At 38.8% G+C, this 23,809-nt stretch overlaps 3 protein-coding genes across 5 annotated transcripts; 2 read left to right on the forward strand and 1 right to left on the reverse strand.

The window, feature by feature from the left end:
* The first annotated feature begins 508 nt into the window (after positions 1-508).
* On the forward strand, positions 509-7,546 carry tgfa (transforming growth factor, alpha). The gene is made up of 7 exons (XM_069690574.1): positions 509-817; positions 1,723-1,908; positions 2,136-2,321; positions 3,736-3,850; positions 5,626-5,775; positions 5,929-6,020; positions 6,797-7,546. The coding sequence occupies exons 1-7, from the start codon at positions 778-780 to the stop codon at positions 6,802-6,804; spliced, it is 777 nt and encodes a 258-aa protein (XP_069546675.1). The 5' UTR covers positions 509-777; the 3' UTR covers positions 6,805-7,546.
* Positions 7,547-16,169: 8,623 nt separating this feature from the next.
* hdhd3 (haloacid dehalogenase-like hydrolase domain containing 3) lies at positions 16,170-19,435 on the reverse strand. Of its 3 annotated transcripts, none has more exons than XM_069690662.1 (3): positions 19,242-19,435; positions 17,150-17,484; positions 16,170-16,785 (listed from the first exon to the last, which is right to left on the reverse strand). In XM_069690662.1, exons 2-3 carry the CDS (start codon positions 17,477-17,479, stop codon positions 16,390-16,392), a joined length of 726 nt encoding a protein of 241 aa, XP_069546763.1. In that variant the 5' UTR covers positions 17,480-17,484; positions 19,242-19,435; the 3' UTR covers positions 16,170-16,389. The 3 variants fall into 3 exon arrangements, with proteins under 3 accessions (XP_069546763.1, XP_069546764.1, XP_069546762.1); XM_069690663.1 differs by lacking the exon at positions 19,242-19,435 and adding an exon at positions 19,118-19,122; XM_069690661.1 differs by lacking the exon at positions 19,242-19,435 and adding an exon at positions 17,600-18,356.
* A 162-nt stretch (positions 19,436-19,597) lies between these two features.
* trub2 (TruB pseudouridine (psi) synthase family member 2) lies at positions 19,598-22,760 on the forward strand. The gene is made up of 8 exons (XM_069690737.1): positions 19,598-19,846; positions 19,989-20,123; positions 20,300-20,374; positions 20,499-20,560; positions 20,655-20,736; positions 21,621-21,693; positions 21,904-22,040; positions 22,138-22,760. Exons 1-8 carry the CDS (start codon positions 19,729-19,731, stop codon positions 22,473-22,475), a joined length of 1,020 nt encoding a protein of 339 aa, XP_069546838.1. The 5' UTR covers positions 19,598-19,728; the 3' UTR covers positions 22,476-22,760.
* Positions 22,761-23,809: the final 1,049 nt, after the last annotated feature.

A 23,809-nucleotide genomic window follows, 5' to 3' on the forward strand; every position in this document is an offset into this window, starting at 1 on the left:
AGTTTTTATGCTCCACATATCTGGAACAAACCCCCAGAAAGCTGCAAGTCTGCTGCAACCCTCAGCTCCTTTAAATCAAGACTGGAGACTTTTCTGTTTGCTGCTGCATTTCACTGAATCAGATTTGAGGATGTCTTGAACTGCACTGTAACTTTTATCCTATTTTTATTTTTTTTTAGCTTGCTAAATGTTTTAATCACTGTTCTTAATTGTTTTTAAATGTACTTCTCTTTTGCCTTATGGTTTAATGGTTTTATGTGAAACACTTTGAATTGCCTTAATGTTGAAATGCGCTATACAAATAAACTTGCCTTGCCTATATTTGTGCTGCAGCGCATAAATCAAAAAAATAAAACAACAACAAAAAAAAGTGTTATGCTGAGGTCACAATGAGATGATACCTCCCCCTCCCACTCATTCTCTAATTGGTCAGCTCTGACAGGATTACACGAGTTTCCTCAATTGAACACTGTGAAGTTAAACGCCCGAACATCCAGGACCAGTGGGAAGAAAGAAAACTACAGACACTAGAAAGTACAGATAATTCTCTACCGCTGCATCTAAAGTCATCAGATGTTTGTGTTTCACACGGGTCGACAGGTTTGCTGTGTGATCGTCGGATTAAATGTTTTCTCTGCTGATGGTTGCTGCTCCTCCTGCTGCTGCTGCTGCTGCTCGCCCTGCAGCCTGCAACACTAATGTGGTTTCTTAACACGCCCGCATTTCAGTGAAGCTGCCCTTGAAGTTAGTGCAAGTTTTAGACCGCTAGTCGTCACGATGACTCGGATTTTCTGGGATACAATTTTCCTCATAAGCGGTAAGTAGTTAATGTTGCTGGAGAAGGGGAGTTTTATTTGAGCTCAAATTTCATCCAGACTTGTCAAGATTATTTTAAACGTTTAGATAAATGTTTTAAAAATTATGATTAAAGTGCTTGATGTGAGATTTTCTCTTTTAATTTTATTATTTAACATGAATTCAGTGGATAACTACGATTTGAAATGCCAAACTCTACAATATGAAACATTTAAGTGTTTTTATCCATTCCATAGATTGTATTGGTTGTATTGACCTTAGAGTGCTGACCTTATACATTTAATGGCTTTTGTCAATATACAGTATTTAAACCTAATTGGGTGTGCTATTTTAATTGATTTTTGCATTATATTTTTGTGGAGAAAAAAGGGGGAAATAAGAAAAAATTATGATCTTTTGGTTTCACTCAAATCTACTCCTATCTATCTAATCTAATCTATTTAAATTTTTAAATTATCCTGCCAGTTTCCAGTCTCTGGTTGTGATTACACTTCTTCACAGTGCCTGCTGTATTTATAGTTCTTTGGTTTCATCCTTTTAGTGGATGCCTGACCCTGTTACTATTGTTGGGTACCAGTTACTCAATGAAGCATCGATATCACATTAAAGACCAGGTCACATGATCATAGCTGTGCAATACTAGAACTAACCCTCAGGTTGTTTGTGATAATAGTAGGATATGAGACACCTGGTTTTCCTTTGGAGGAAAAAATAAAGTCACATTACAGTAATATATATTTTTTTATATTCCTGTAGGTACTTTTAGTATGTCTGTGGTACTCAACGGTGAGTTTACGGTGAACGTATCTTTGTTATGTTCCTGCGGGGATTTTTTGTTATTCCTAAAAAAAATTCACATCAGGACTGTGCCATACATTAAGAGCTGTTTATTTTTCCTCTCTGCAGGTTGTCTCTTTACATTTGGAGCAGGGCAGAGCAGTTCAGCAATTATTGAAGCCAACATTCCCATTGATACAAACTCTGAACTCACTGCTGCTCCAAACACCCCCAGTAACAGTTCTGTGACAACCAGCGGCAGAAGCACAAGCACTGCAACGGTTGCAGCCACAGCTAATATCCCTGCAGTTAAAAGTAAGCCATGTTATGTGAAGATGCATGATTGAAACTCATGATTACAGCATTTTCAGAAAGAAAATCCCTGTAGTCTATGTGACGCATGTTTCCATTAAAGTCTTCTATCTACTCTCACTGCAGTTGCAATGCAAAAGCCCTCAGACTTCTAGGCCACATTACACTCCTGCAGGGATTTGTTCTTACTCCTATAACTCTCACACTATGGCGGTATCATTTGTTAACAGGTTCCCTCTTTACATTTGGAGCAAGGCAGACGAACACAACAATTATAGATGCCACCATTTCCATCAATACCACCTCCACTGCTGCTCCCAACACCTCAACAAGCAGCTTGCCAGCAACCAGCAGCAGCAGCACCACAACCAGAAGCCCCATTGCAACCACTACAACCAATATCCACCCAGTTAAAAGTAAGTTTTAGCTCAGCTGTCTTATAATAAAACAGAGAGAGTTTAATCATTTTGATTCTTAAGAAAATGATTCACAGTGTTTCACATTAAATGTGCCAGTTGTCCTCTTCATCCACTCTCACTACAATGTTGCAGCAGGAGTTCCCAACACAGTTTCCCACTGAGCTGCAGTGCATCAACATCATGCAGACAGTGTGGCGCGCACTGATAATTGATCCTCTTAGTGTGAGTGGGGGCACCGATAGTAGTAAATTAAAGATTAGGAGCGCTATATATGAGCAGTATATTTCGCTATTTAACAAAAAGCCGCACCTACAGTGTTGAATTATTATCTGAAAAGCATCTTATTTGCCCTAAAGGGCTTGTTTCCGTCTCAATGTTGCTTTCATTCGACTGCCAAAATCACATGGAAAGAGAGAGGGGTTGGTAGGCAGATGCCTCAGGGACAACAGAGGGCTTTCACAGAGACTGAAAGAAGGAGACAATGCATGTAGGCTGAAATCCAAGAGCCCATTTACCGTTGGAATGGAGTGTGTGACGAAGGCTGTAATGCAGCTATCTGTCTGGATGTTCATCCTCCTTCTCACCCTGAATGCAACACTGTGGCATCTGTTTCGGGTGCTTGTGCAACATTGACTTTTGCTTGAGTCGGTAATGTAGGAATTTGTCTGACTGTACAGCCTATGTTAAAGAGGTGTTCTGTTTCGTCTGAATGCTCATTAGTCAGATATTTTTGTCCTGCTGTTTTGTTTGCCAGAGTGAAAACTAATATACTTGCGAGACAAAAAGGTGACTTGAAGGCTTTAAATTCTTCCTAAGAACTACAATTCCTGCAGGGATGTGCTCTCTCTTGAGTCCTAGTGCAGGCTGATGGACAGAGGTTTTTGTTTGCAACATCTTACTGGGAATTTTCTTTGACTTTTCTTGACTATAATTGTCCCTCCCAGGTACAGCGAGAGATGTGATGCACCACAAATCCACACGCAACCGGGAACAAACGGCTTCAGTCTATTGTTGGTGGCGTGGGTGTCAGCTTTAGGATTTAGTACATGTTGTTTCAGGCCTCTGCAGGCTTAGGCTATTTTTAGATTTATGATATTCACTTGTGTCATGTTCTGTCTTCTGAATATGGGTACTTCCATTACATTTGATATTCTAATTTTGGTAAAATGTGTATATTTAACTGCTTGTTAAGGCGGAAAGTTCAAACTCACCTTTTCCTGACCCAATGGTTTGCCCTCTGTACCATAATCTTAAAAAACGCACCTAAGTATTAGTAGACACCCAACTATAATGATTTAATTAAAGTTACTGGTTTCAGTGGGAAGTCTTTACATTCAAAAAGTTGTGTACATTTCTTTGACAATATTATTAACATCAATATCAACCACAACATTATCTGCTGTTTTACCAGAGTTTGTGGCAGCGGCTGTTCGGTCTCATTTCGACGACTGTCCAGACTCACACCAACATTTCTGCTTTCATGGCACGTGCCGCTTCCTGATACTGGAGGAAACACCAGCATGTGTGTAAGTCAATAGATTTTAAATTCTAAAATATCACCATTGAATACTGTTTGTGATTCCGACTTAAAAAATAACATGACTTTTACCGATATAGCTGAAACAAGAGACAGCACTGTAACTGTAATCGTTGATCACATCAATTTACACACGCGTAACAATATGTTTCACCAACCTCTACATTTGTATTTTACATGTCTTTGGTCATTTTGGTATTTTAGCAATTCAAAGCACATTTACGTCTGGTTCTGTACATTATGTTGGAGCAAATTACGGCCATCTGTCAACAGAGACATTTGTGAAATCTTAAGATCTAAAGCTGTTTGACTCAGGAACTTGTGGTTCAAGGCTGGAATTGGGGCGATATAGTCTTTGTATTTCTGGAGAAGCGACAAATAAGAGAGGAAACTTGCAGGAAGGCAGACGCTTTAATCTAAATTAGCAGAAAACAAATTTACATCCCGAAATCCACTGCACAGAATATCTACAGAAATCTTCATGTCTAACTTTTAACAGGCTACAAACCTGTTTGCCTCTGTGGCCCATGTCATTTTGTTGAAGGCGTTAATGTTAAAACTTCTAAATAATTTCAGTACCTTTGCCTTCAGTATTTTAAGATGATGTAAATAAGGACAGATTACAATCTTAAATCCACTTTGTACTTGTTTTGTACATTAATAGCCAAAAATTATTTTCAGTTCCGTTTATAACAGTGATTTTGTTACCCTTTTTTTGTTTTTTGTTTTATGTTTTGCAAAGTGCACAATCAAGTGTGTGCTATCAATATGATTTTACTGAAAAAACAAAGAGATCTTTAAACCTGCAGTGCAGTCACGCGACATCCGTACCTTTCCTCCCCATTGAGTTAAAAAAAAAAATAATAATAATAATGTTTTAATGAGGAGCATCCACTCCAGAAACATTTCTTAAATGCTTATTAGGTTTTCTGCCCTACACTTTGCTGCTGCATCCTAATCCTTTCCATCGCTGTGGTTGCAACAGTCATTGCTGGGTGACATAAAATGCATCACTGACGGTGTCAACGTTGGACTGTCTCACCAGACACCACATTCAAAAACTCTGTATACAGTGAAATACAGAGAGATTCATTTGGAGGTTATAAGCCTAATCAGCATCGTGTGAACTCGTTTGGCTGGAAAGCAACAGATGTTGAGTTATTTCTAAAGGTTGTGTACGAAACGGGTTGGACCCGTGTGAGTTTTTAACCGAGGTTTAGCATAAACCTGGAGGTACACTGACGAGCCTACCGTAAAGAATTTACTAAAACCACAGTAGAAAAGGAGATTTAATCTCCAGTGTATTACTGGGTAACATTATAGACTATGTGAAGAAAAGTTCTAGAAAAGTGCACAAGACGTACAACTGCTACAGCGGCTTTTCCGCTACTTCATATCATAAATTGAATCCCAGAGAACGACCCAAATCAAGTCTACTTGTATTCATTTGTATGCATTTTATCTGTTTCTTATGCATTTTAGCTGTTTTATCTAATTTCTTTTCTGTATTTTTAAATGTTCCTTTATATCTGTTTTTATGTGAAACACTGCATGTAATTATCTTGCTGTGAATCACTTTGAGCTGCATTTCTTGTATGAAAGGTGCTTTACAAATAAAGTTTTTTATTATTATTATTATTAATAATAAAAGTTCAGTAATCCAGCTTTGATATGACAACTAGAAGCATTAAAACTTCCCCTGTCAGCCAATCACTGTGATTCAAGCTACCCAAAGATCATATAGATTTTCCATCTCTGTTCCAGGTGTCATCCAGGTTTCGTCGGGATGAGATGCGAGCATGCAGACCTACTCGCTGTGGTAGCAACCAATCACCGACAGCAGACCGTTGCCACAGTGCTGGTGTTGTGTGTGATTGGGTGTGTTCTCATCATGGTGTTGTGCACACTCTTACAGTAAGTTTCCTAGATGATGTAGCTCATATTTTAGTACATAACTAACAGGTTCACTGGCTTCATAGCTGATAATCTGTACGGTGTTTAGGATGATAACGGTGTAGATATATTTTCATTTAGCTAATGTAGAGATACATGTCCTTTCTCCCTCAGTTACTGGTGGAGGCAGGACTGTCGCAGGCAGAGCCATCAACACCACTACGTCACCGAAAAGCACAGAGCGTCCTGCTATCCATCCGAGAGTGGTACTTGTCTTTATTTCCTTATTGTGTAAAAAGTGCATTTGTAAAGTCATATTTCTTTTTACATGTCAGCTGCAGGGGATGCTATAACTATTACATGAACATGAGAGAACAAGAGTCGAAAGCCAGTGAAGAATGAAATGAGTGCAGATGTACAATAGTTGCTGCATATGCTGGCTGTATTTAGGCAGGGTGTACACGCATACATACATGTACAGGTGAGCATGTGATACAGATAAATGAAATCTCTTAGTTTTTGTAAAAAATTGTATGCATGTCAGTGGTTGTAGTTTAAAATTAGATATAGACATTAAGTTAGAAGGCTGGCATTATTTTATAATATTGTCTACAAATCTGATAAAACAAAACAAACAAAAAAAACAACAATGTTCTTGGCTGTTTCTCAATGATTTCCAACGCCTCTTTCTGTCTGTAGCTCTCCTTTGTGAGGTCAAAGAGAATTTAGTTGTATTCTAAAAAAAACAACTATTGCGTAAAAGAGCTGGACACTGCAGGTTTTATTAGCAAATGTCTTTGTTGGGGACTATTTTTAGCCGCAGATTAATCCACACTACAGTGGCATTGTTTATGGACCAGTGCAAGGTTGTGGCTCTACTGCTGTGTTTTCACATCTTTTGGACAACAATGGAGGCAATACGGCACAGCAATACCTTTTTAGGGATTTTTTTTTGGTGGGATTTGTTGATAATTGTTAAAGTATTGTGCTTGAGCCTCATATGGGAAAGGTAACCTTTTATGTTTTACTTTTTGCCTTTCAGTGGTTTGAGAAAACATCTTGCCTGAACACGAGCTGTTCGCATCATGACGTGTTTAGTTTTCCCTCATCTGTCGGCCTGCAGGCTCTCCGGACTGCATCCAAAGTGGTCCAATGGGCCAGAGGCGAAGCGGTATTATCTTCAATGTGACTGAGGTAGGGCTTCTTGATATGGGAGGTTAATTGTTCCATGATATATATATTTTTTTCTTCCCACTAACTGGGACTTTTGGACTGCAACCATCTAGGGACGTGTTTACTTCGCTCTTTATTCTATGGAAATACACTCAGAACTGCAACAGTCTGAACTGCTGAGAATGAAGCTGCCGCCAAATCCTGCATGGGAAGAGCTCTGTGTGCCCTCATTACTGTTCATGGTCGGCCTGGAGGACATGAGAAATGATCTACAACGCCATTATTCATCCTGTGTGGATGTTGAATAGGACAGGTGTTTATTTTGGACTGTGGGACAACAATAATACCTTTATTCCAGCCAGGAGACCCTAATTCCTATTTTTGTCTTTTATTATCTTTGCACAATTTTCATCAGAACTCTACAAGCACAAAGGACATTTTTAATCATTTATGGTGGGGGAAACTGATGCTTTAAAGATGTTTTAGTGTCCGTTTTTAAAGAACGATCTCACTTCACTGGACAGGACTAGGAATTGTTTACTGGACTGACTGCTCATAGATTTCCTGGACTTCAATCAACCATTATAAACAAAGACTGCAACTTAAAATTGTTCTAATATTTGCTAAAATACTTGTCAGTTTTATTTATTATTCCTGAGCTGTACTTGAACATGTCCACGCATCAGAGGTTTTTAAAAAATTTGCAAGCTATAACTGTACCAACACATGCAAATCCTGGGTGGCCACTTTATTCTATGCTACTTTTGTAATATTGCACTTTTCTACAAGCTTGCTCACTACTCATTAAAAAATTGCACTCAATGCACAATGTAGTCACTTGAAAATGCGTCCACAAACAAGAGATGCCAAACACATTTGCCTGAATGAGCACTGATGGGAAGGGGCACGCGGTTTGCACACATCCAACTAAGCATGCATGCACTTAAATCGCAGCTTGTATGTTTAAAGCAATGGCACAAAATAGAAGTGGTGTATTATAGCATTGCTTTTGGTTTGAATTATTGTAAAGAGAGAAAAGCCTCTGAGTGATAGTTTCAAATAAATTATTAAAAAACTTCTCATGAAATTTCAACGTTATTTGTGAAGGAATTTAAAATGATAATTACCAACTGACACTGATAATGGCATGATTATGTGCTTTGTGTGGGAAAAAAAAAGAAGAGACAATATATAATCAATGTGATGGTATTTACATGCCAAACTCTGAGGGGACTATACTCTTGTCTTTGTTTACATTTGATATTATTTACATTGCAGAATTTGTGTCTTTATTACAGCTCTGATGTGTAAATATCAAAAATGCATGGAGTGTCAATAGAAAATCATCTGAAAAGATCCCACTGTTGATCTTCTCGTGCGTCATCCCTTTACTTTGTCAGACTTATGTTGTCACGGTTGGAAAGCCTCGATCATCTGTATTTGTTTTCCAATGAATAATTAAATATGCAAGTGTATCTGTGTTTATTTTTCTATATGTGCTTATTACTTGCTCCTTCTTTTCTAGAGTCTGCTATCTGACTCATCGCGTGACCCTCTTTTCACTTCCGAAGCTCTTTCCTTTTCTCTGTCTTCAAATACTCTAATTTTCTGACGCTCTGCTCCACTATTTTTCTCTTCCACTGAATATTTCAAGATGCAGAAATGCCAACATGAAACCCTGAACCCCAGGCACAACTGAACAAAGAGTGGACTCTTGAGTGCTTTTATAGCTGAAGGAAATGTTTTGGCCCTCTTCTATATTGCTATTCAGTTTTTTCTTATTTTTGTCTTTTTTTACTTTAGAATCTATACTCATTCATGTTAAAGTCTTTGTTCCCGGTACGAGGCTGCGTCACATGGTGGATATCGTGCTTGTGTTTTATTTTGTATGTCATTGGGATGACATCGTCCCTCATAACGTACTGCATCTCCTTTGCGCCTCTCTTTCGCTCTCTGCATGAGAAGCTTCATTTTGTTTTGCAATCCCATTATAGCTGCAATTGGATTTCTGTGGAGCTCTTTAGAGCCGTCTGGCTGAGCTACTAAACCAGCTTTGAATTAAGCAGCTCTTATGGATGCTTCCCTAAAGATACACAATACCCTTTAACATATAAACGGATGGAAGGGGAAACATATTAAATCAAGCATAAACAAGGCAAAGAAAAGGGAAAAATAGATGCTCAGTAAAAACTGTATGTTGATTCACATTTCAAGGACACAAAGTGGAAGGCGATTTTGTGAACATCAGGAAATTCTTGAAGTTTTTAAATCTGATTTGGACAAGTGTCAATCCTTATTCCCCATAAGAGGCTGGAGCTCTGCTTTGAATTGCAATGCCTCTCTGGTATTTTCCCTATAGTCTCTCTTCTGGCCCTTTTGATCCTCAGCCCAACATTCCCAGTATCTGCCTCTGACCAGATGGTTTGGAATAAGACTATTTACAAAGGTATTAGGGTTAAGCAACCTCTTGTTCTCCTCACTGCTAAGCACTGAAATAAATAATAAGGAATGGTCAAAGCTTAGTTGCTGCAAGGGTCACTTCACCCACATCACCTAAAATAAATTTTACAGTGGCGGCTGCTCCTGAGAGCACAAACTGACACAAATTTGAAGGATTTGCAAGACATAAGAAAAAAAGAAGGTAAAAATGAATGCAGCAGACACATCCTGACTCTCGTTAATAGCTGTAAAAATGCTTGATTGTCAATTAACATGTCTCAGTCACCCATCCTGCCTGGTGAAAGCTTTTGTCTTAACAAACCACTCCTCCAGTTTGCAGTGCTGGCTTTCTATTAAAAATGTGTCATCTTCAATGTGGCGCCCCTCTAACTGAGTACTGTGCATTCAAACTGTTGTGTCAAATATTGGAATTGCAGGTGCACGAATTTATCAGGTTTTTTGAGGCCAGAACAGATATTGATATTTGAGTCAACACAGTATTCCATTCAACACAGACTGAGCCAACTAATTACAATAATACTAAATGATTTCCCAGGTCATGAACAAGTCTTGTTGTGTTGGTGAGCTATTGAATTATTGCAACATCATAGAAACACTCACTAGCAGTGTTTGCAGATACAATGCATGTAATGATGTGAACAGTTACATCAGTGGATATTTAAAGATATACATTTAGGTCAGTACTTGCCTATCCGTGCATGCGCACACATCTGTGCTTTTGAGTGTGTTCAGCAAATCAATCCAATAACTGCGTTGAGCGTTTTCACATTTTACTCATTCATCCAGTGTTAAGAGCCAAAACGAGACACATTTCTAAGACAATTTTACAGCTTGGCCTTATCGCAGATTTATTGTGCTTATCTTGTGGCTTTAAACATAGTTAAGCATATGTACATACTTGTGTAGAAGCTCATGCATGTGCACACACACACTTGATATAGAAAAATGGAAACCATAGTTTGTGGAGCAATCTGGCAATCTGCCTTTTGGTATTTCTTGTGTACAAGTGGAAACACTATTCAATGGTGCTCAGTGGGTCACCAAAATCCTTATGAAAGTAAACCAAACTTAAAAACTGAGTGGAAACCTCTAGAAGTCTTTTAAAAATTCTGAAAAATTGTTCTAATTTGTTTAAGACTATTTAAGCTGTTCTCTCTTTCTTCTAATTTTGACAAGGCCTACAGTATTATTCTGATAAAACAGATAAAATGAGTAAGAACAGATAAAATGCACAAGAAACATAACATTTACAAGTAGACTTGATTTGGGTCGTGATATGAAGTAGCACAAAAAGCAGTTGTAGCAGTTGTACGTTTTGTGCACTTTTCTAGAACTTTACTTCACACGGTCTATAATGTTACCCAGTAATACAGTAGAGATTAAATCTCCTCTTCTGCTGTGGTCTTAGTAAATTCTTTAAAGTAGGCTCGTGAGTGTACCTCCAGGTTTCTGCTAAACCTCAGTTAAAAACTCACATGGGTTCAACCCGTTTCGTACGCTACTAAAATTCCCTTTTCACTATATCAGTCTTTTTTAAGTTTTATCAAAATATATAGTCAAAATATAAAATGAGCAATATGCATTTCAAAGCCACTGTAGTTCAAGAGCATGGCAAGTGCAAGAGAGCTTCAAGAGTAGCTGGTTAAAGTCTAGTGTAATGAGATATGTTTTGAGCCTTCTTTTAAAGGTATTAGCTGAGCTAGCTTCCCTGATATCTGCTGGTAGTTTGTTCCACAGCTTTGAAGCGTAGCTGACAAAAGCTGAATCCCCAATTTTCTTTCGGTTGTTGCTGGGAACCTCCAATAAACCAGCAGCAGATGATCTCAGTGTTCTTGAAGGCTCATAGATAACCAGAGAGCTGCGGATGTAACTCGATCTGAGCCCATTAAGAGCTTTGTATTTGAGGAGGAGGACCTGAAAGTCAATCCTTTGTCTTACAGGCAGCCAGTGCACAGCATCAAGAATTGGACTGATGTGTTCTCTTCTCTTAGTTCTGGTTAATACTCAAGCTGCAGAGTTTTGGATGAGCTGAAGTCTATATGTTTTTTTTTTTGATAGGCCAGTAAAAAGTGCATTACAATAGTCCAGTCGGCTATGAAGGCATGAATCAACTTATCGGTATCTGTCTGATTCATAAACGGCCGCACCTTGGCTACGTTTCTAAGGTGGAAAAAATAAGTTGTTGCATGTAAAGGGAGAACAGTAAAGGACCGAGGCAGCTGCCCTGTGGAACCCCACAGCAGCCGTTATGTTTCTCTGACACTTGATCTCCAATGCTGACATAAAACTTCCTCCCTTTGATGTTTGTTTTGAACCAGTTCAAGACACTGTCGGACAGACCAACCAACTTCTCAAGACGATTGATCAGGATATCATGGTCAACTGTATCAAAGGCTGCGCTCAGGTCTAAGAGGATCAGAACTGAGACCTTATTTTCATCAGAGTTTAGTCGAAGGTTGCTGATTATTTTAGTAAGTGCTGTTTCAGTGCTGTGATGTGCTCTAAAGCCTGACTGAAACTCCTCCAAGATGTTGTTTTCTTTAAGAAAGGAGTTTATTTTCAAGTATCTTGAAAAGATACTTGAAACAAGATACTTGTATCTTGAAAAGACACTTGAAACAAGATACTTGAAACTTTCTTTTCAAAAAACACTGTTGATATCGGGTCAATACAGGAAGTGGAGGAGTTACACCCAGCGACAGTCTTACAAAGCTCAGTTAATGTGATGGAGGGGAATTTGTCCATGGTTGCACATGTGTTACAAGATTTTTGGAGTTTGTGTTTACATAAGCAGCAACACTGGCTCTGATTGAAGTGGCTTTGTCTATGAAGAACAGTGCTAGTTCTTCACATTTTGAGGCCGAGACTCATAGGGGGGCAGGGCTAGTGTTGAGTAGCTGCTCAATAGTGGGGAACAATATTCTGGAGTTCCCAGAATTCTCTGTAATAATCTTGGAAAAGTAATCCTTTCTTGCCAGACATATTGCTTTATTATCGGAAGTCATGGCTTCTTTGTATATATTACAGTAAACTGAGTCCAGTTTTCCTCCGCTTTCTTTCAGCTGCCCGGCAAGTTCTCGTACTTTTTCACGCTGTTATTGTTTAACCATATAGTGTTTAACACACACACACACACACTGCAAAATAAAATATGTAAAAAAAAATTAAAAAATCAGATAAGGTTAAATATCTTCAAAAGCCCATCTGATGTGCATTTTTAGGGAAAGTATGAACTAATTGTGGTATTAATGGTGATATAGGGTAAACAAAAGCATTTTCTTCTTGTTCCTCAGTGGTCACACAGATCTTAAACTGTATTTTGAATGTATTAACTCAACAATGCAACACTGTGCTCCAAAACACACATTCAAAATATGAAAAAAAAAAATTGGGACTTATTTTGGACAGACAGACAGACAGACAGATAGACAGATAGACAGATAGATAGATAGATAGATAGATAGATAGATAGATAGATAGATAGATAGATAGATAGATAGATAGATAGATAGATAGATAGATAGATAGATAGATAGATAAGTAGATAGATAAGTAGATAAGTAGGTAGGTACTTTATTAACTCGAAAACAGCAGGTAATTGAGACTAATCATAACTGAAGTAGGGGAAGAAGAACCACGCATTCCACATTGGATTACCTGACTTTCTTTGGAAAGTGTATAAACAATGAATAAATACAATATTTGAAAATAAATAAATAAATGCTGTTTGGATGAAATTTTATCAGAGAATTTGCATTGAATTGATTGAATTATTATGTCACAGTTAGTGTATCTTCACATTATGAGGGCAACAGTTCCACGACTTCAGACCAGTCTCACTGTAGCAGTATACACATTCTTCAGATATCTCAAAGTGTTTGTGTCCTCAAATAATCTTGTTTAAAAACTTCAACAGCGTCATGTCCACTGACTTTTAACAACATTGATAATTTATGTCTTTTTGAAAAATTCAAGGTGTGTGTGAAGAGTCTCGAGTTACATATTTCAAATCCGGAAAACTTAACTGTACTATTTACCTGTGCACTGATCAGATAGAAATGTCTATTCACTTGTTTTATTTAGATAATACAAAACAATATTAATTTATAAAATTAGGTGATCCAAAAAATATATGTCTTGACATTTCTTTATACATATTTTTGGGTAAACTTCCTCCATAATTGTGTTATGTTCCAATGTTTTCTGGAAAACAAAGACCGAATTGTTCTCAACCCAAGACCAAATATGTTGATTTCAAAGGTTATATTTTCTGAGCATCCTAAGGTTAACTTTAAAGATGATCCCTCTCTATAATTCCAATCTATAATTCATAAATAGGACTACTTCTAAAATCCCATAGATAAACCGGCTTCCTCATCAGCCTGCTATGTGTTTCCTGCTTTAAAAAAAACAATTCCTTATTGGTGTCATGGAATTTCTAGATGGAATTTTCAGCTCATAATTTGACTCCTTTTAGCAACCTGGCTGCTCGCGTAAAGATGATGAAGCCAGAGTTTGCTAGTTAATACTGGTTAATATGGTTAACAAACATCAGGGGCATGTTTACCACTGTGTTGCACCACTTCTTGTTCGAACCTCACTCTGTAAACGTTTGGGAAGAAAGGAGACCAGTTTCTGGACTTTTTTGGAAGTGAAAAGATGTCCTATTATTGGATAAGATATATTGTATCTGCTCAACAGTTAAGGGTCTCCTTTATTATATTTTTTCATTTTAATAATGAGCCAAATATTTTAAATTGGGTCTGGACTGCAGGCAGGCCTGTTTATCATCCAGACGTTTCTACTAGAGAGCCCTGCAGTTGAAATGGGTGCAGAATGCATTTTGGCATTGTTTTGCTCAAATAAGCGAGGCCTTCCCTGAAAGAGATGTTGTCCGGGTGGCAGCGTATGTTTCTCCAAAATTGAACTATATTGTTAAGCATTCATGGTTCCTTCCCCGATGTGCAGGCTACCCATCACAGATGGTGGCTTTTCAACTGAGCTCCAATAACAAGCTGGATGGTAACCGCCGCTCTTCAGCCATGGAGGATGTGGCGTCCATGATTTCCAAAAAGAATCTCACATTTTGATTTGTCAGACCACAGGACAGTTTTCCATTTTGCCTCAGTCCATCTGAAATGAGCTCGGGCCCAGGGAGGCGGCGGTGTTTCTGGATCATGTTTATTTATGGTTTCTTCCTTGCATGATAAGAGTTTCAACCTGCATTGTGGATGTAGCGATGAACAGTACAGTGTTTTTTTTTAGAAGTGTTTCTTAGCCCAGATAATGATTTCCGTGACAGAATTGTGTCCGTTTTTAAATACAGTGCCGCATGAGGACCTGAAGATCACAGCCATCCAATATTGGTTTTCTTCTTTATCCCTTACGTACAAAGACTTCTCCAGATTCTGTGAACCTTTTATTGATTTTATGCACCGTATATGATGACATCCAAAAATTCTTTGCAATTTTATGTTGAGGAACATTATTCTTAATTTTTTTGCACCATTGTCCCATGCAGTCTTTCACAGCTTGGTGAACCTCTCCCCATCTTCACTGCTGAGACTCTGCCTCTCTGAAATGCTCTTTTTGTACCCAATCATGTTACTGACCTGTTGCCAGTTAACCTCATTAGTTAAGGTTAATTATGTTCAACCAGGTTTTTTTTTATTTTTTTTTTTAGCATTTCACAACTTTTCCAGTCTTTTGTTGCCGCTGTCCCAACTTTTTTGAGACGTGTTGCTGGCTTCAAATTGAAAAAGAGCATATATTTTACGTAAAACAATAACATTTCTCAGTTTCAATACTCGGTATGTTGTCTTTGGTCTATTTGCAATAAAATATCGGTTTATGAGAATTGCAAATCATTGCATTCTGTTTTTATTTACATTTTACACAGCATCCCAATTTTTTTCAGAAACAGTGTTGTAGTTAACTGCCTTTTACACTCTGGGTTAAGAAAATGGTGATGTTCAATGATTAAAATGTACCATGTGCAGTCCAGCAACCAAGTTGTTCACTAATTTTCTTCAATTGTAGGGAAGAACATGCAGGATGTCAGTGAAAAAAAGAAAAAGAAAGGAGGGCTGGAGATAAAGCAAATGGTGTGGCGTACCATACCCGTTGATAATGAGGTGTCAGTTGAGGATTTCAGAAGGAATGAGAGGAAAGCCATTTCTGATGCTGGTACATCTCAAGAAAACAAGAGGTGGAGCATCAGCAACACAGACTTTGTTGGTGAGACAACCAAGAGCATGGAAAGATCTGGCAACAACAACTTCACTGAACCCAGTGTGATTTTAATGGATCTGTCACTACAAATAAAAAAGACAGAAGCCAGTGATAAGAAGATAAGTGACAGCAGCAGGAGCGCTGACTGTCTGGTTATTTACTCGGCAAAACTGAGGAAAGGGTTGGTGGTATTTTGAATTTTTTTTTCCCAGTTAAATGCTCCACGTTGTGCTTATTTTATTTTTTCATGTTTACACACCTGTAAAAGACAGAGAAAATGTAAACAGAGTAAACTTTATACTTAAGGCTAGTAGTGGTGGAAAAAATGTCACAGTCAGGATTAGGATTTTAGATAATCCAATTTGCTTTGGCAGAACTCCATCCTCCTAAGAAATAAAGGCTTAAATATCTGTAAAGCGTATCTGGGGCACCTCTGCCTTTTTTTTTTTTTTTTATGTGAGGTTAATATTCATTATTTGTCTACACCCCAGCTGGGCTTCAGGCAATGAAAGTGCTTCACCATTGTCAATCATCTGAGGGCCACAGGTTCGATCATTGTCACCTCATTCGGTGATTGATAGTGACTTAACAAAACATTTATTTTAATGAAGACATACAGTTTATATCTTACAACCCATGATATTCAGGATATATTTATACATTCTGTCAGGGTTCACTCATGTCAATATTGCTACATCCCATAAATGAGCTCCTTAACTAAACCACTTTTAGGCCGTGTAGATTTGCACTTGAGCCCATGACTGTTTGGCGTTAGTCCACATGCCGCTGAAGCCGTGACGGGAGCTCTTCCAGCGACCTCAGCCGGTGCTCTTGAGGAATGTCAGATTGGTTATATTTGTTGTCTCTGTCTAATAGGAAACCGTGGATACCCACGGACCGAGAGGTAAGGTAATCTTTCACATAGTGGTCCCCAATATGAGCTACACTGTCAGCTGCTATTCCACATTTCTGCAGTGCCTGATCAAAGATGGCGGGACTGGGCTTTGCGACACCAGCCTCCTCCGATGTTATCAAAAAGCTGAAGTGTGAAAGCAGCCCACAAGCATGTAAAATCCCTTCTAGACGGTTATCAAAGTTGGATACCACACCTAGCTTCAGCCCAAGAGAAGAACAACTCTCCAGGGCCTTTACGGAGTCTGGAAATACCTGAAACAAAGGAACATTACACAGTTTAAACAGACACATTGACGGTTTGCACCACTGTAAATAATGAAAAAGAGAGCAAACATCAGGAACACAGTCCAAACTGCTTCACAAAGCAAAACGGATCCATAATGACTGTGTGCACTGTTTTAATGTGTTTGTGAGAAAGGCTTCCTACAAGGACAATCCCAAAACCAAACCTACATAGAATGAGCTGTCTTTACATATTATCATGTAACATAAGATTAGAAAATATTCTATAAGATCAACACATTAGAAACACATCCAAATCCAAAAAAAACAGGTTTTAACATTTTCAAACAACTCGTAGTTAATTTTATGTAAATTAATGTGTCTGGTTATTTACCTCCCAGTTTTCTGCATCGCAGAAGTTATGGTAAAGATTGTTAGCTGCTGTATTTAGCCGGGCTGGATCCTGAACTCTGCACTGGGAAAGAGTCTCTCGCACCACCCTGATCCACCAAGACTGTCCGTTCAGACCCTGCGCGATGCCATAGTTTGGGTATCTTCTGGAATATTGTCGATAAACCTGCCGGAAAGCAACGTCGACCTCCACGGGGCTGAGGCTCAAGCCCATCCGCTCAGCCTCCTTACAGTACTGCTCTCCCACAGATGCACGGACCTTCAGCAGGGTGTCTTTCACATCCCACAGCACCCAGCGCAGAGGAGCCCGCATTACACCTGCACACATAAAACCACAGACACGAGACAACTCAAGAGCCGAGAAAAACACGAGAAGAATGGCTTGACAAATGTTCTCTAAGTGGACTGTTTCTCATGGAGCTCTGCAGACCACCTGGTTTTACGGTTATCAGACTACGGAATAGGTGCTTGTCATCACGCATCGGTCAGAGATATACATGTATGTGCAAGTCATCTCCATCAAACTTACTCGCAGGTTCAGTTGGCTGTTACCAACAACATATACTGTATCAACATCGGACAGTACCAGCAACGTGCGTACCGAACCTTGGTCGTACGGTAAGAATAATAGGCACTTGGTTAATGTTGTGACGTAGTTGCGCTTTGTTTACGTTTTGACGCTAAAATTACTCGCTTTGGATCAGAAAAATACCATGGTTTGGATTAAAATAGGTTACTTACATAAGTTATATAGATATGTCAAGAAAACAGGGCAATAGACAAAAATAAAATATCACCATATTTTTGACCAAATATTGTCTTAATAATATATTTAAACAATGAGATTTTTGATAAATAATGATCAGTAATGTGGATTCAATGACTAAGTGGGTATAGTTAAAACACATTAACAGCTAGGGCAGTCTGGTAAGTTTGGAAAATGACATGACTTTTCTGTAATGACGCCTTTAAAACCAGGAAAAGACTAAACTTATTTCCTATCACTATATTATGATGTTCAAAATCTAAGACAATATCTAATTGTTGTTGTTGTTGTTTTTTTTATCACGATATCAATAGAATGCCGATGTGTCAAGTTCAATGCATTATCCAAGTTCCTTCATCGACTCAAAATTAAAGCCGTGAATATTGTTTTCATACAAGACATGAACCACAGCCTTAAAGGTGAAAGTCCTGTGTTTTAACCATCCAACCCCCCCCCCTCCTAATCTCCTCCCAAATTTTACACTCTTTCGACTACATCGCCCGACTGTATCTCAAACAAAACCAAATGAAAGCAACCAATATAAAATGCAAAAAGCTGTCCTAAAATGATGTCCAATAATATTATCGACATTATCATTACTATCATACTCTCATTATCAGTTCCTCCTTTGCTCCTGTCGTAATGACTAAAGACAGTAGAGGTCGCAGTAAACGCAGCCTTCTGGCTTACTCGTTAAAAGTGCAGCTTTCCCAATCTGAACACTGGATCAAATAACGGTAGGTTTTGATTACCTGCTGTCCCATTTATTCAGGACAGAGGAGTGACGATAACCACCGTTTCAGTCTGACAACGGTCAAAACAGACCAACCTAAAAGCCCCACTGTGCTGTGAAGACGTGAGATGCCGACATTTAGACAATTTGACACGCGGCAAGAAAATGACAGGTGAAACTAACAATTGTAATGATTGCTCGGTAACTATAAGATAGTGGAACCAACACAGCGGGATGGAAACCAGAAATTAATGTTGAATTCATCGTGAACCACAAACACTGCGCTCTGCCAACGTTACAGCTTTCGACGCCTCTTAATAGCACACGTGTGTTATTTAGAAAAGCTGCGATGAGGTTACGTCACGTAGTTACAGTGTAACTACGTGACGTAACCTCATCGCAAGCTGTTGCCGTCGTCTTGGTTACAAATTCGGACCAACGACCGTACTTACCCACGTTAAAAGGCTGACGTTACGCTGGTTTATTTGGTACCTAACGTGTGCGTCGTGGACGTGACACTATGTCAGAGAGCTACCCCCCAACAAATACATCAATTTACGAAGGTTGTGACGTTACCGAAGTCAAGATGTCAGCGAATATAAACAAGGTGAAATAAAGTTAGCTTCCTGGTTTCTTCTTCGTCGTCTTTTTTTCTTCCCTCCCTGTCGGGGAGTTACTGCCGCTTGTTGCCATCTGTTGGACTCATTCAGGACTCATTCCTGTTTGTAAAAAAAAATAATAATGTATTTTCTGTCCCACCGAAGGTCATGTCACACAACAAACCTGTTTTGAGCATTTGTGGTTTTTATTTTTATTTATTTATTTTTTTTTTTTATACAATCCTGTGTTTTATACATCCAGTCCAGCAGGGGGCAGTATGTACAGAAAGCAGCGATCAAATCCTACAGCGTCTGGTACGCATGCGCGAACGTCCACGCGAAGTAAAGCAGGACAAGCTGCTCATGCTTACAAACAAAATAAAACTACCGTCTCTCGTAACGAGGTTAAATCTACTTTTACAACAAAAAAAAAAAAATCGGAATGGGCTTATGTTGCTGACACTATGACAACTGCAGCTGTTCGGATGTTTCGGAGGTTGGAGGGTCTGTTTTGTGTCTACAAACCCTCCGGTGTTCACTGGAAGCTCGTACGGGACAGCATCGAGACAAATCTTCTGAAAGGTGAGGATGACGTTTTCTTAAAAAGCGTACTACGCGTTTAAACACGCAAACATTTCGATGCCCGCTGTTACGGCGGAATTGACCCTGTGGTACAATGAAATAAGTGCATCTTATTAACTTGTTTGAACGTCTCAACCTACAGGTTTAAACGCTACACCTTCCCAGCCACTTCCACACGAGGTCCGCTTTTTGACGCACCCGAGCAGTGAGACCGAAGCGTCCAACGGACCCACAGTTTCCGCAGCCTCGGTGCCTGTGCTGTCCAAGCACCATCTGGGTACGTGGGGCTTCCCGCGTCCTGGGTCACCGGCTTATTTATCACAGACGTCTTCGCCACACGAGACCGTGTATAAAGTCTGACGTTATTTCAGAAGCGCTTACGTCAGGATTGTTTTTGAACTGCAGCTGTGGTGAATACTATACTATAAGGTGTATTTTCTGCCCGTGTTTTAGTGACTGGACCTGAATTCCAGCATATTGAAGTTGGAGTGGGACATCGCCTGGATGTTTGCTCCTCTGGTGTTCTAGGTATAATTGTAGCGCCGACTTGTATGAGAAAATCCACTTTAAAAAAAAAAAAAAATATATATAAAATATATATAAAAAAATATATATATATATATATTTGTCTCATAGTGTTTTCAACCTTCAGTTCTTGCTGTCGGGAATGGAAACAAGGCCTTGAATGACCTCTACAGGACCCGAGTCACGAGGGTAATTTATAATTTATGCTGGTTTTACATCCGATATAAAATGATGCAGTTACAGTACAACGTTGACAGGTTTGGTGTTGTTTGACTTGTTCCAGGATTACACAGTGGAGGGTGAATTTGGTACCGCAACAGATGACTTCTCTCACACAAGTCGAGTTGTGGAAAGGTCCACCTACGGTATAATACTTTTTTTATTTATTTATTTTTTTACAACAGTTTGTTAAAATTCGCTTCTTTTTTTTTTAAATTTTTAACTTCTTCAGCTAGTTACCGAAAATAATATAGTTTAAGATCATTACATTTGAGAAGTAGAATTGTAATTTTAGCAGCTTGGTACCTTTTAATGGATATATTTTTCATCTGATATAACCAATATACCTGCCTATACCGTAAGTGCAATTCATTTCAATCTTAGACCTCAGATATGATATTTATCTAGAGTATTGCATTTCCAGCTTTTGGAATTAAATATGTGATGTGTTATTTACCAGCCAAACAAAACTTTCAAGCACTTGCCAAAAAGTTACACACCTTACTGATTTTCCCCAGCCAAAATCTTTCCGTATCTCAAGAGTTTTTAAGTCCGCTGTCTGGTGAGACAATCCCGCGCTGGCCACCCGTGGTGATGCGTTTTGCGTCATGCAGCAATGAGAGAAGGCTGCGACATCTCAAGAGTATCGTGGTTGAACCAAACAAACGTTATAGAAAGGTTTTTGGAGTGGATGGTCCTGTTAAAAAAAAAATAAAACAAAACACGTTTAGAGGAAGGATTATGGTCAAAAAAAGAAAGTAAGCACAAACACAGATAAACATCAGTTTACATTTTACTTGTTTGAGAGTGCCGGGAGAAAAGAGGCGATGGAAGGCAGACATGGATGCAGCGTTAGATGTGTAAACTATTTGGGGAATGCTCTGTAACTATTACATGTTTTTGTAATTACGCTCAAATTACACCAGAAGGAGCCAAAAAAAGCTTCACTTCGCTTCAGGTTTAGACTCGCTGTGCCAATTTATGTGCCTCTGATTGCATCTGTCCCTACCATACTTGTCTTGTTCACTAGGTCACATCACACAGGACAAGCTGGAGAGAGTTCTGGCGATGCTGGAGGGTGCCAATCAAAAGGCATTGTTAATGTATGTCATCTATAATTAATATCAATTAAATCTCTGTAAACATAACTTTGACATTGTTTTACTCCCTTGGTCTTCCTTTTCATAGTTACACTGTACTTTGGAAGAAGAACTCCTGTATCTATGACACAACAGTGCTACTATAAAGTGCTAAATGATTATGTAGTTTAGTAGTGTTGATGCCTTTTTTTTTTTTTTCTTTCTTCTATACAGGTATTCCAACGTAGACATGCGCTCACAGGAAGCCTATGAGATGGCTGTGCAAGGTTTACTGGGTCCGGAGGGGAAATCCTCACCTATTTTGACAGGCTTGCGTTGCATTCACTTCCAGCCGCCCAACTTCACTTTAGGTAAATATACTTCAGTTGAGCAACATCTAATTTCAGTTTAAAAAAAAATATAAAAAATGCTGATCTAGTCTGACACGTGTGTCTGCTGCTTTTCCAGAGGTGCAGTGCCTAAATGAAACTCAGAAATATTTGCGCAAAGTGGTGCACGAGATAGGACTCGAACTGCGAAGCACAGCAGTGTGTAAAGGAGTCCGGCGCACCAGAGATGGACTTTTCAGCCTGCAGGATGCCCTGACCCATCGCCACTGGACTGCTGCCGATGTCATGCAGGCCATCCAACAATACCACTCCACTAAGAAAAACAAAAAACGCTCCCGGTCACCGATCAAGAAACCAGAATTACGAACATCTGGAGAAACCAGTCCAAAAGATGAAGCTATTGAAGAAGCAGCGGTAGGTAGACTCAAACTAGTTGTGTCTGAGACAAGCAGCTGATGCGAGTCAACCTGCTGACCGATCACAAAAAAAATGTAACTGCTCTGCTGCGACTGTGAGCCTGAATTCAGCTCGGTTGGAAAATATGTTTGCAGAACGCAGAAGCTGGTTTTGAACATTTAGTGAGAAGCTTAATTGGTTTAATATACAAATTTCCCTCCATTTGCGGAGACGCATATGTCTTTTATTAATGTGATATTAACTTATTCCCTACATGTTAATATGAACGTTTTTTGTTTGTTTGTTTTTTTATCGGGAAATAAATTGAGACAAAAATGTCCATGATATTGTTGTTTGATTTTGGTAGTTTTCCTACAGTGTTATAATTTGAGCTCTATTTCATTGTCTTTAAACAGGTTGTGGATCAATGCATCAGTGCAACGCAGATAGCACAAATGAATAGAGGCTTTTATCGTGACAAGTGAAGTGACAAGAGTCCACAGTATTTTAGGTCTGTGGGTGGTGCACCATCTTTATCAGCACAAATATTTACCCAAGTATCAAAAAGTTAAAGTTTTACTTTTACAATTGTGTAACTGCAGTCAAAGTTACCCTAGTGTCTTCTGACACCATTATAAACCCGCCATCTCTAAAACGGTGGGTAATGTTTGGACCAACTGAACTCAATGTTCTTATCCCTGCTGTGATTGAGTGTCTCTCACATCATGAACAAACTAAAGAACGGTTGGCAGCCAGCAAGTTTTCCCTTTTTGAGCAACAACAGATAATAGACGCGATACAGGGGAAAGAAATAATGACGCCAACAATGACTTTAACAGCACCACTTGCAATCGGCTCACAAAATACAACTCCAGCTGTAATATTTGCCTCAGTCCATTTAAAAGGTTTTTTTTTCTTTTGGTTTGGGAGATTTCCTGAAAAGAAGTTTGTGATTTGAAAGTAATTATGGTGAAAATAGCAACTTTCTATAAGATAAAAAAAAAACCCAAAAAACCCTGTTATTATTGGAAACTTTTGTCTTCATATAAGGCGAATTTGACGAGAGACAAACATGCTTAAGCCCTCCTGGTGTGTAATGACCAAAAAGTCTGAATTGGTCAGAGCTGCAGCTAAATAGAAATTCATGAATTGGACATTGCTCTAAAACTAATGGAAACTTTTTGACTCATAAAATCATGCATTATCATGTTTCTGATGTTGTTTTTACAGAATAATCAGAATAACGGAGGGCAGGACAAACATTCGATTAGAGGGTAAATGTGTCCCGTGAACTTGGTGCCAGTCACTGATATTAGATTTGATGTAATTATCAGTGTCCTCTCATGATGCTGGAAGATGCTGTCTCAACATTTCAGTTTCCCACAAACGCTCCT

Source organism: Brachyistius frenatus, unplaced genomic scaffold, assembly GCF_029030835.1.
Source record: "Brachyistius frenatus isolate BFR_SWC_R1_liver_20210118 unplaced genomic scaffold, ASM2903083v1 Contig_10, whole genome shotgun sequence".
NCBI classification, from domain to species: domain Eukaryota; kingdom Metazoa; phylum Chordata; class Actinopteri; family Embiotocidae; genus Brachyistius; species Brachyistius frenatus.

Bases quoted from the DNA above. Each gene is read 5' to 3' on its own strand.
- tgfa (XM_069690574.1), top strand. From the start codon at position 778: ATGACTCGGATTTTCTGGGATACAATTTTCCTCATAAGCG. The intron at 818-1,722 runs GTAAGTAGTTAA...TCCTCTCTGCAG, and splicing joins TACAATTTTCCTCATAAGCG to GTTGTCTCTTTACATTTGGA. The intron at 2,322-3,735 runs GTAAGTTTTAGC...CTGTTTTACCAG, and splicing joins CAATATCCACCCAGTTAAAA to AGTTTGTGGCAGCGGCTGTT.
- hdhd3 (XM_069690661.1), bottom strand. From the start codon at position 17,648: ATGCGTGATGACAAGCACCTATTCCGTAGTCTGATAACCGTAAAACCA. The intron at 17,485-17,599 runs GTGGTCTGCAGA...TTATGTGTGCAG, and splicing joins TCTGATAACCGTAAAACCAG to GTGTAATGCGGGCTCCTCTG. The intron at 16,786-17,149 runs GTAAATAACCAG...CCTTTGTTTCAG, and splicing joins GCGATGCAGAAAACTGGGAG to GTATTTCCAGACTCCGTAAA.
- trub2 (XM_069690737.1), top strand. From the start codon at position 19,729: ATGACAACTGCAGCTGTTCGGATGTTTCGGAGGTTGGAGGGTCTGTTT. The intron at 20,375-20,498 runs GTATAATTGTAG...TTCAACCTTCAG, and splicing joins TTGCTCCTCTGGTGTTCTAG to TTCTTGCTGTCGGGAATGGA. The intron at 21,694-21,903 runs GTATGTCATCTA...TCTTCTATACAG, and splicing joins AATCAAAAGGCATTGTTAAT to GTATTCCAACGTAGACATGC.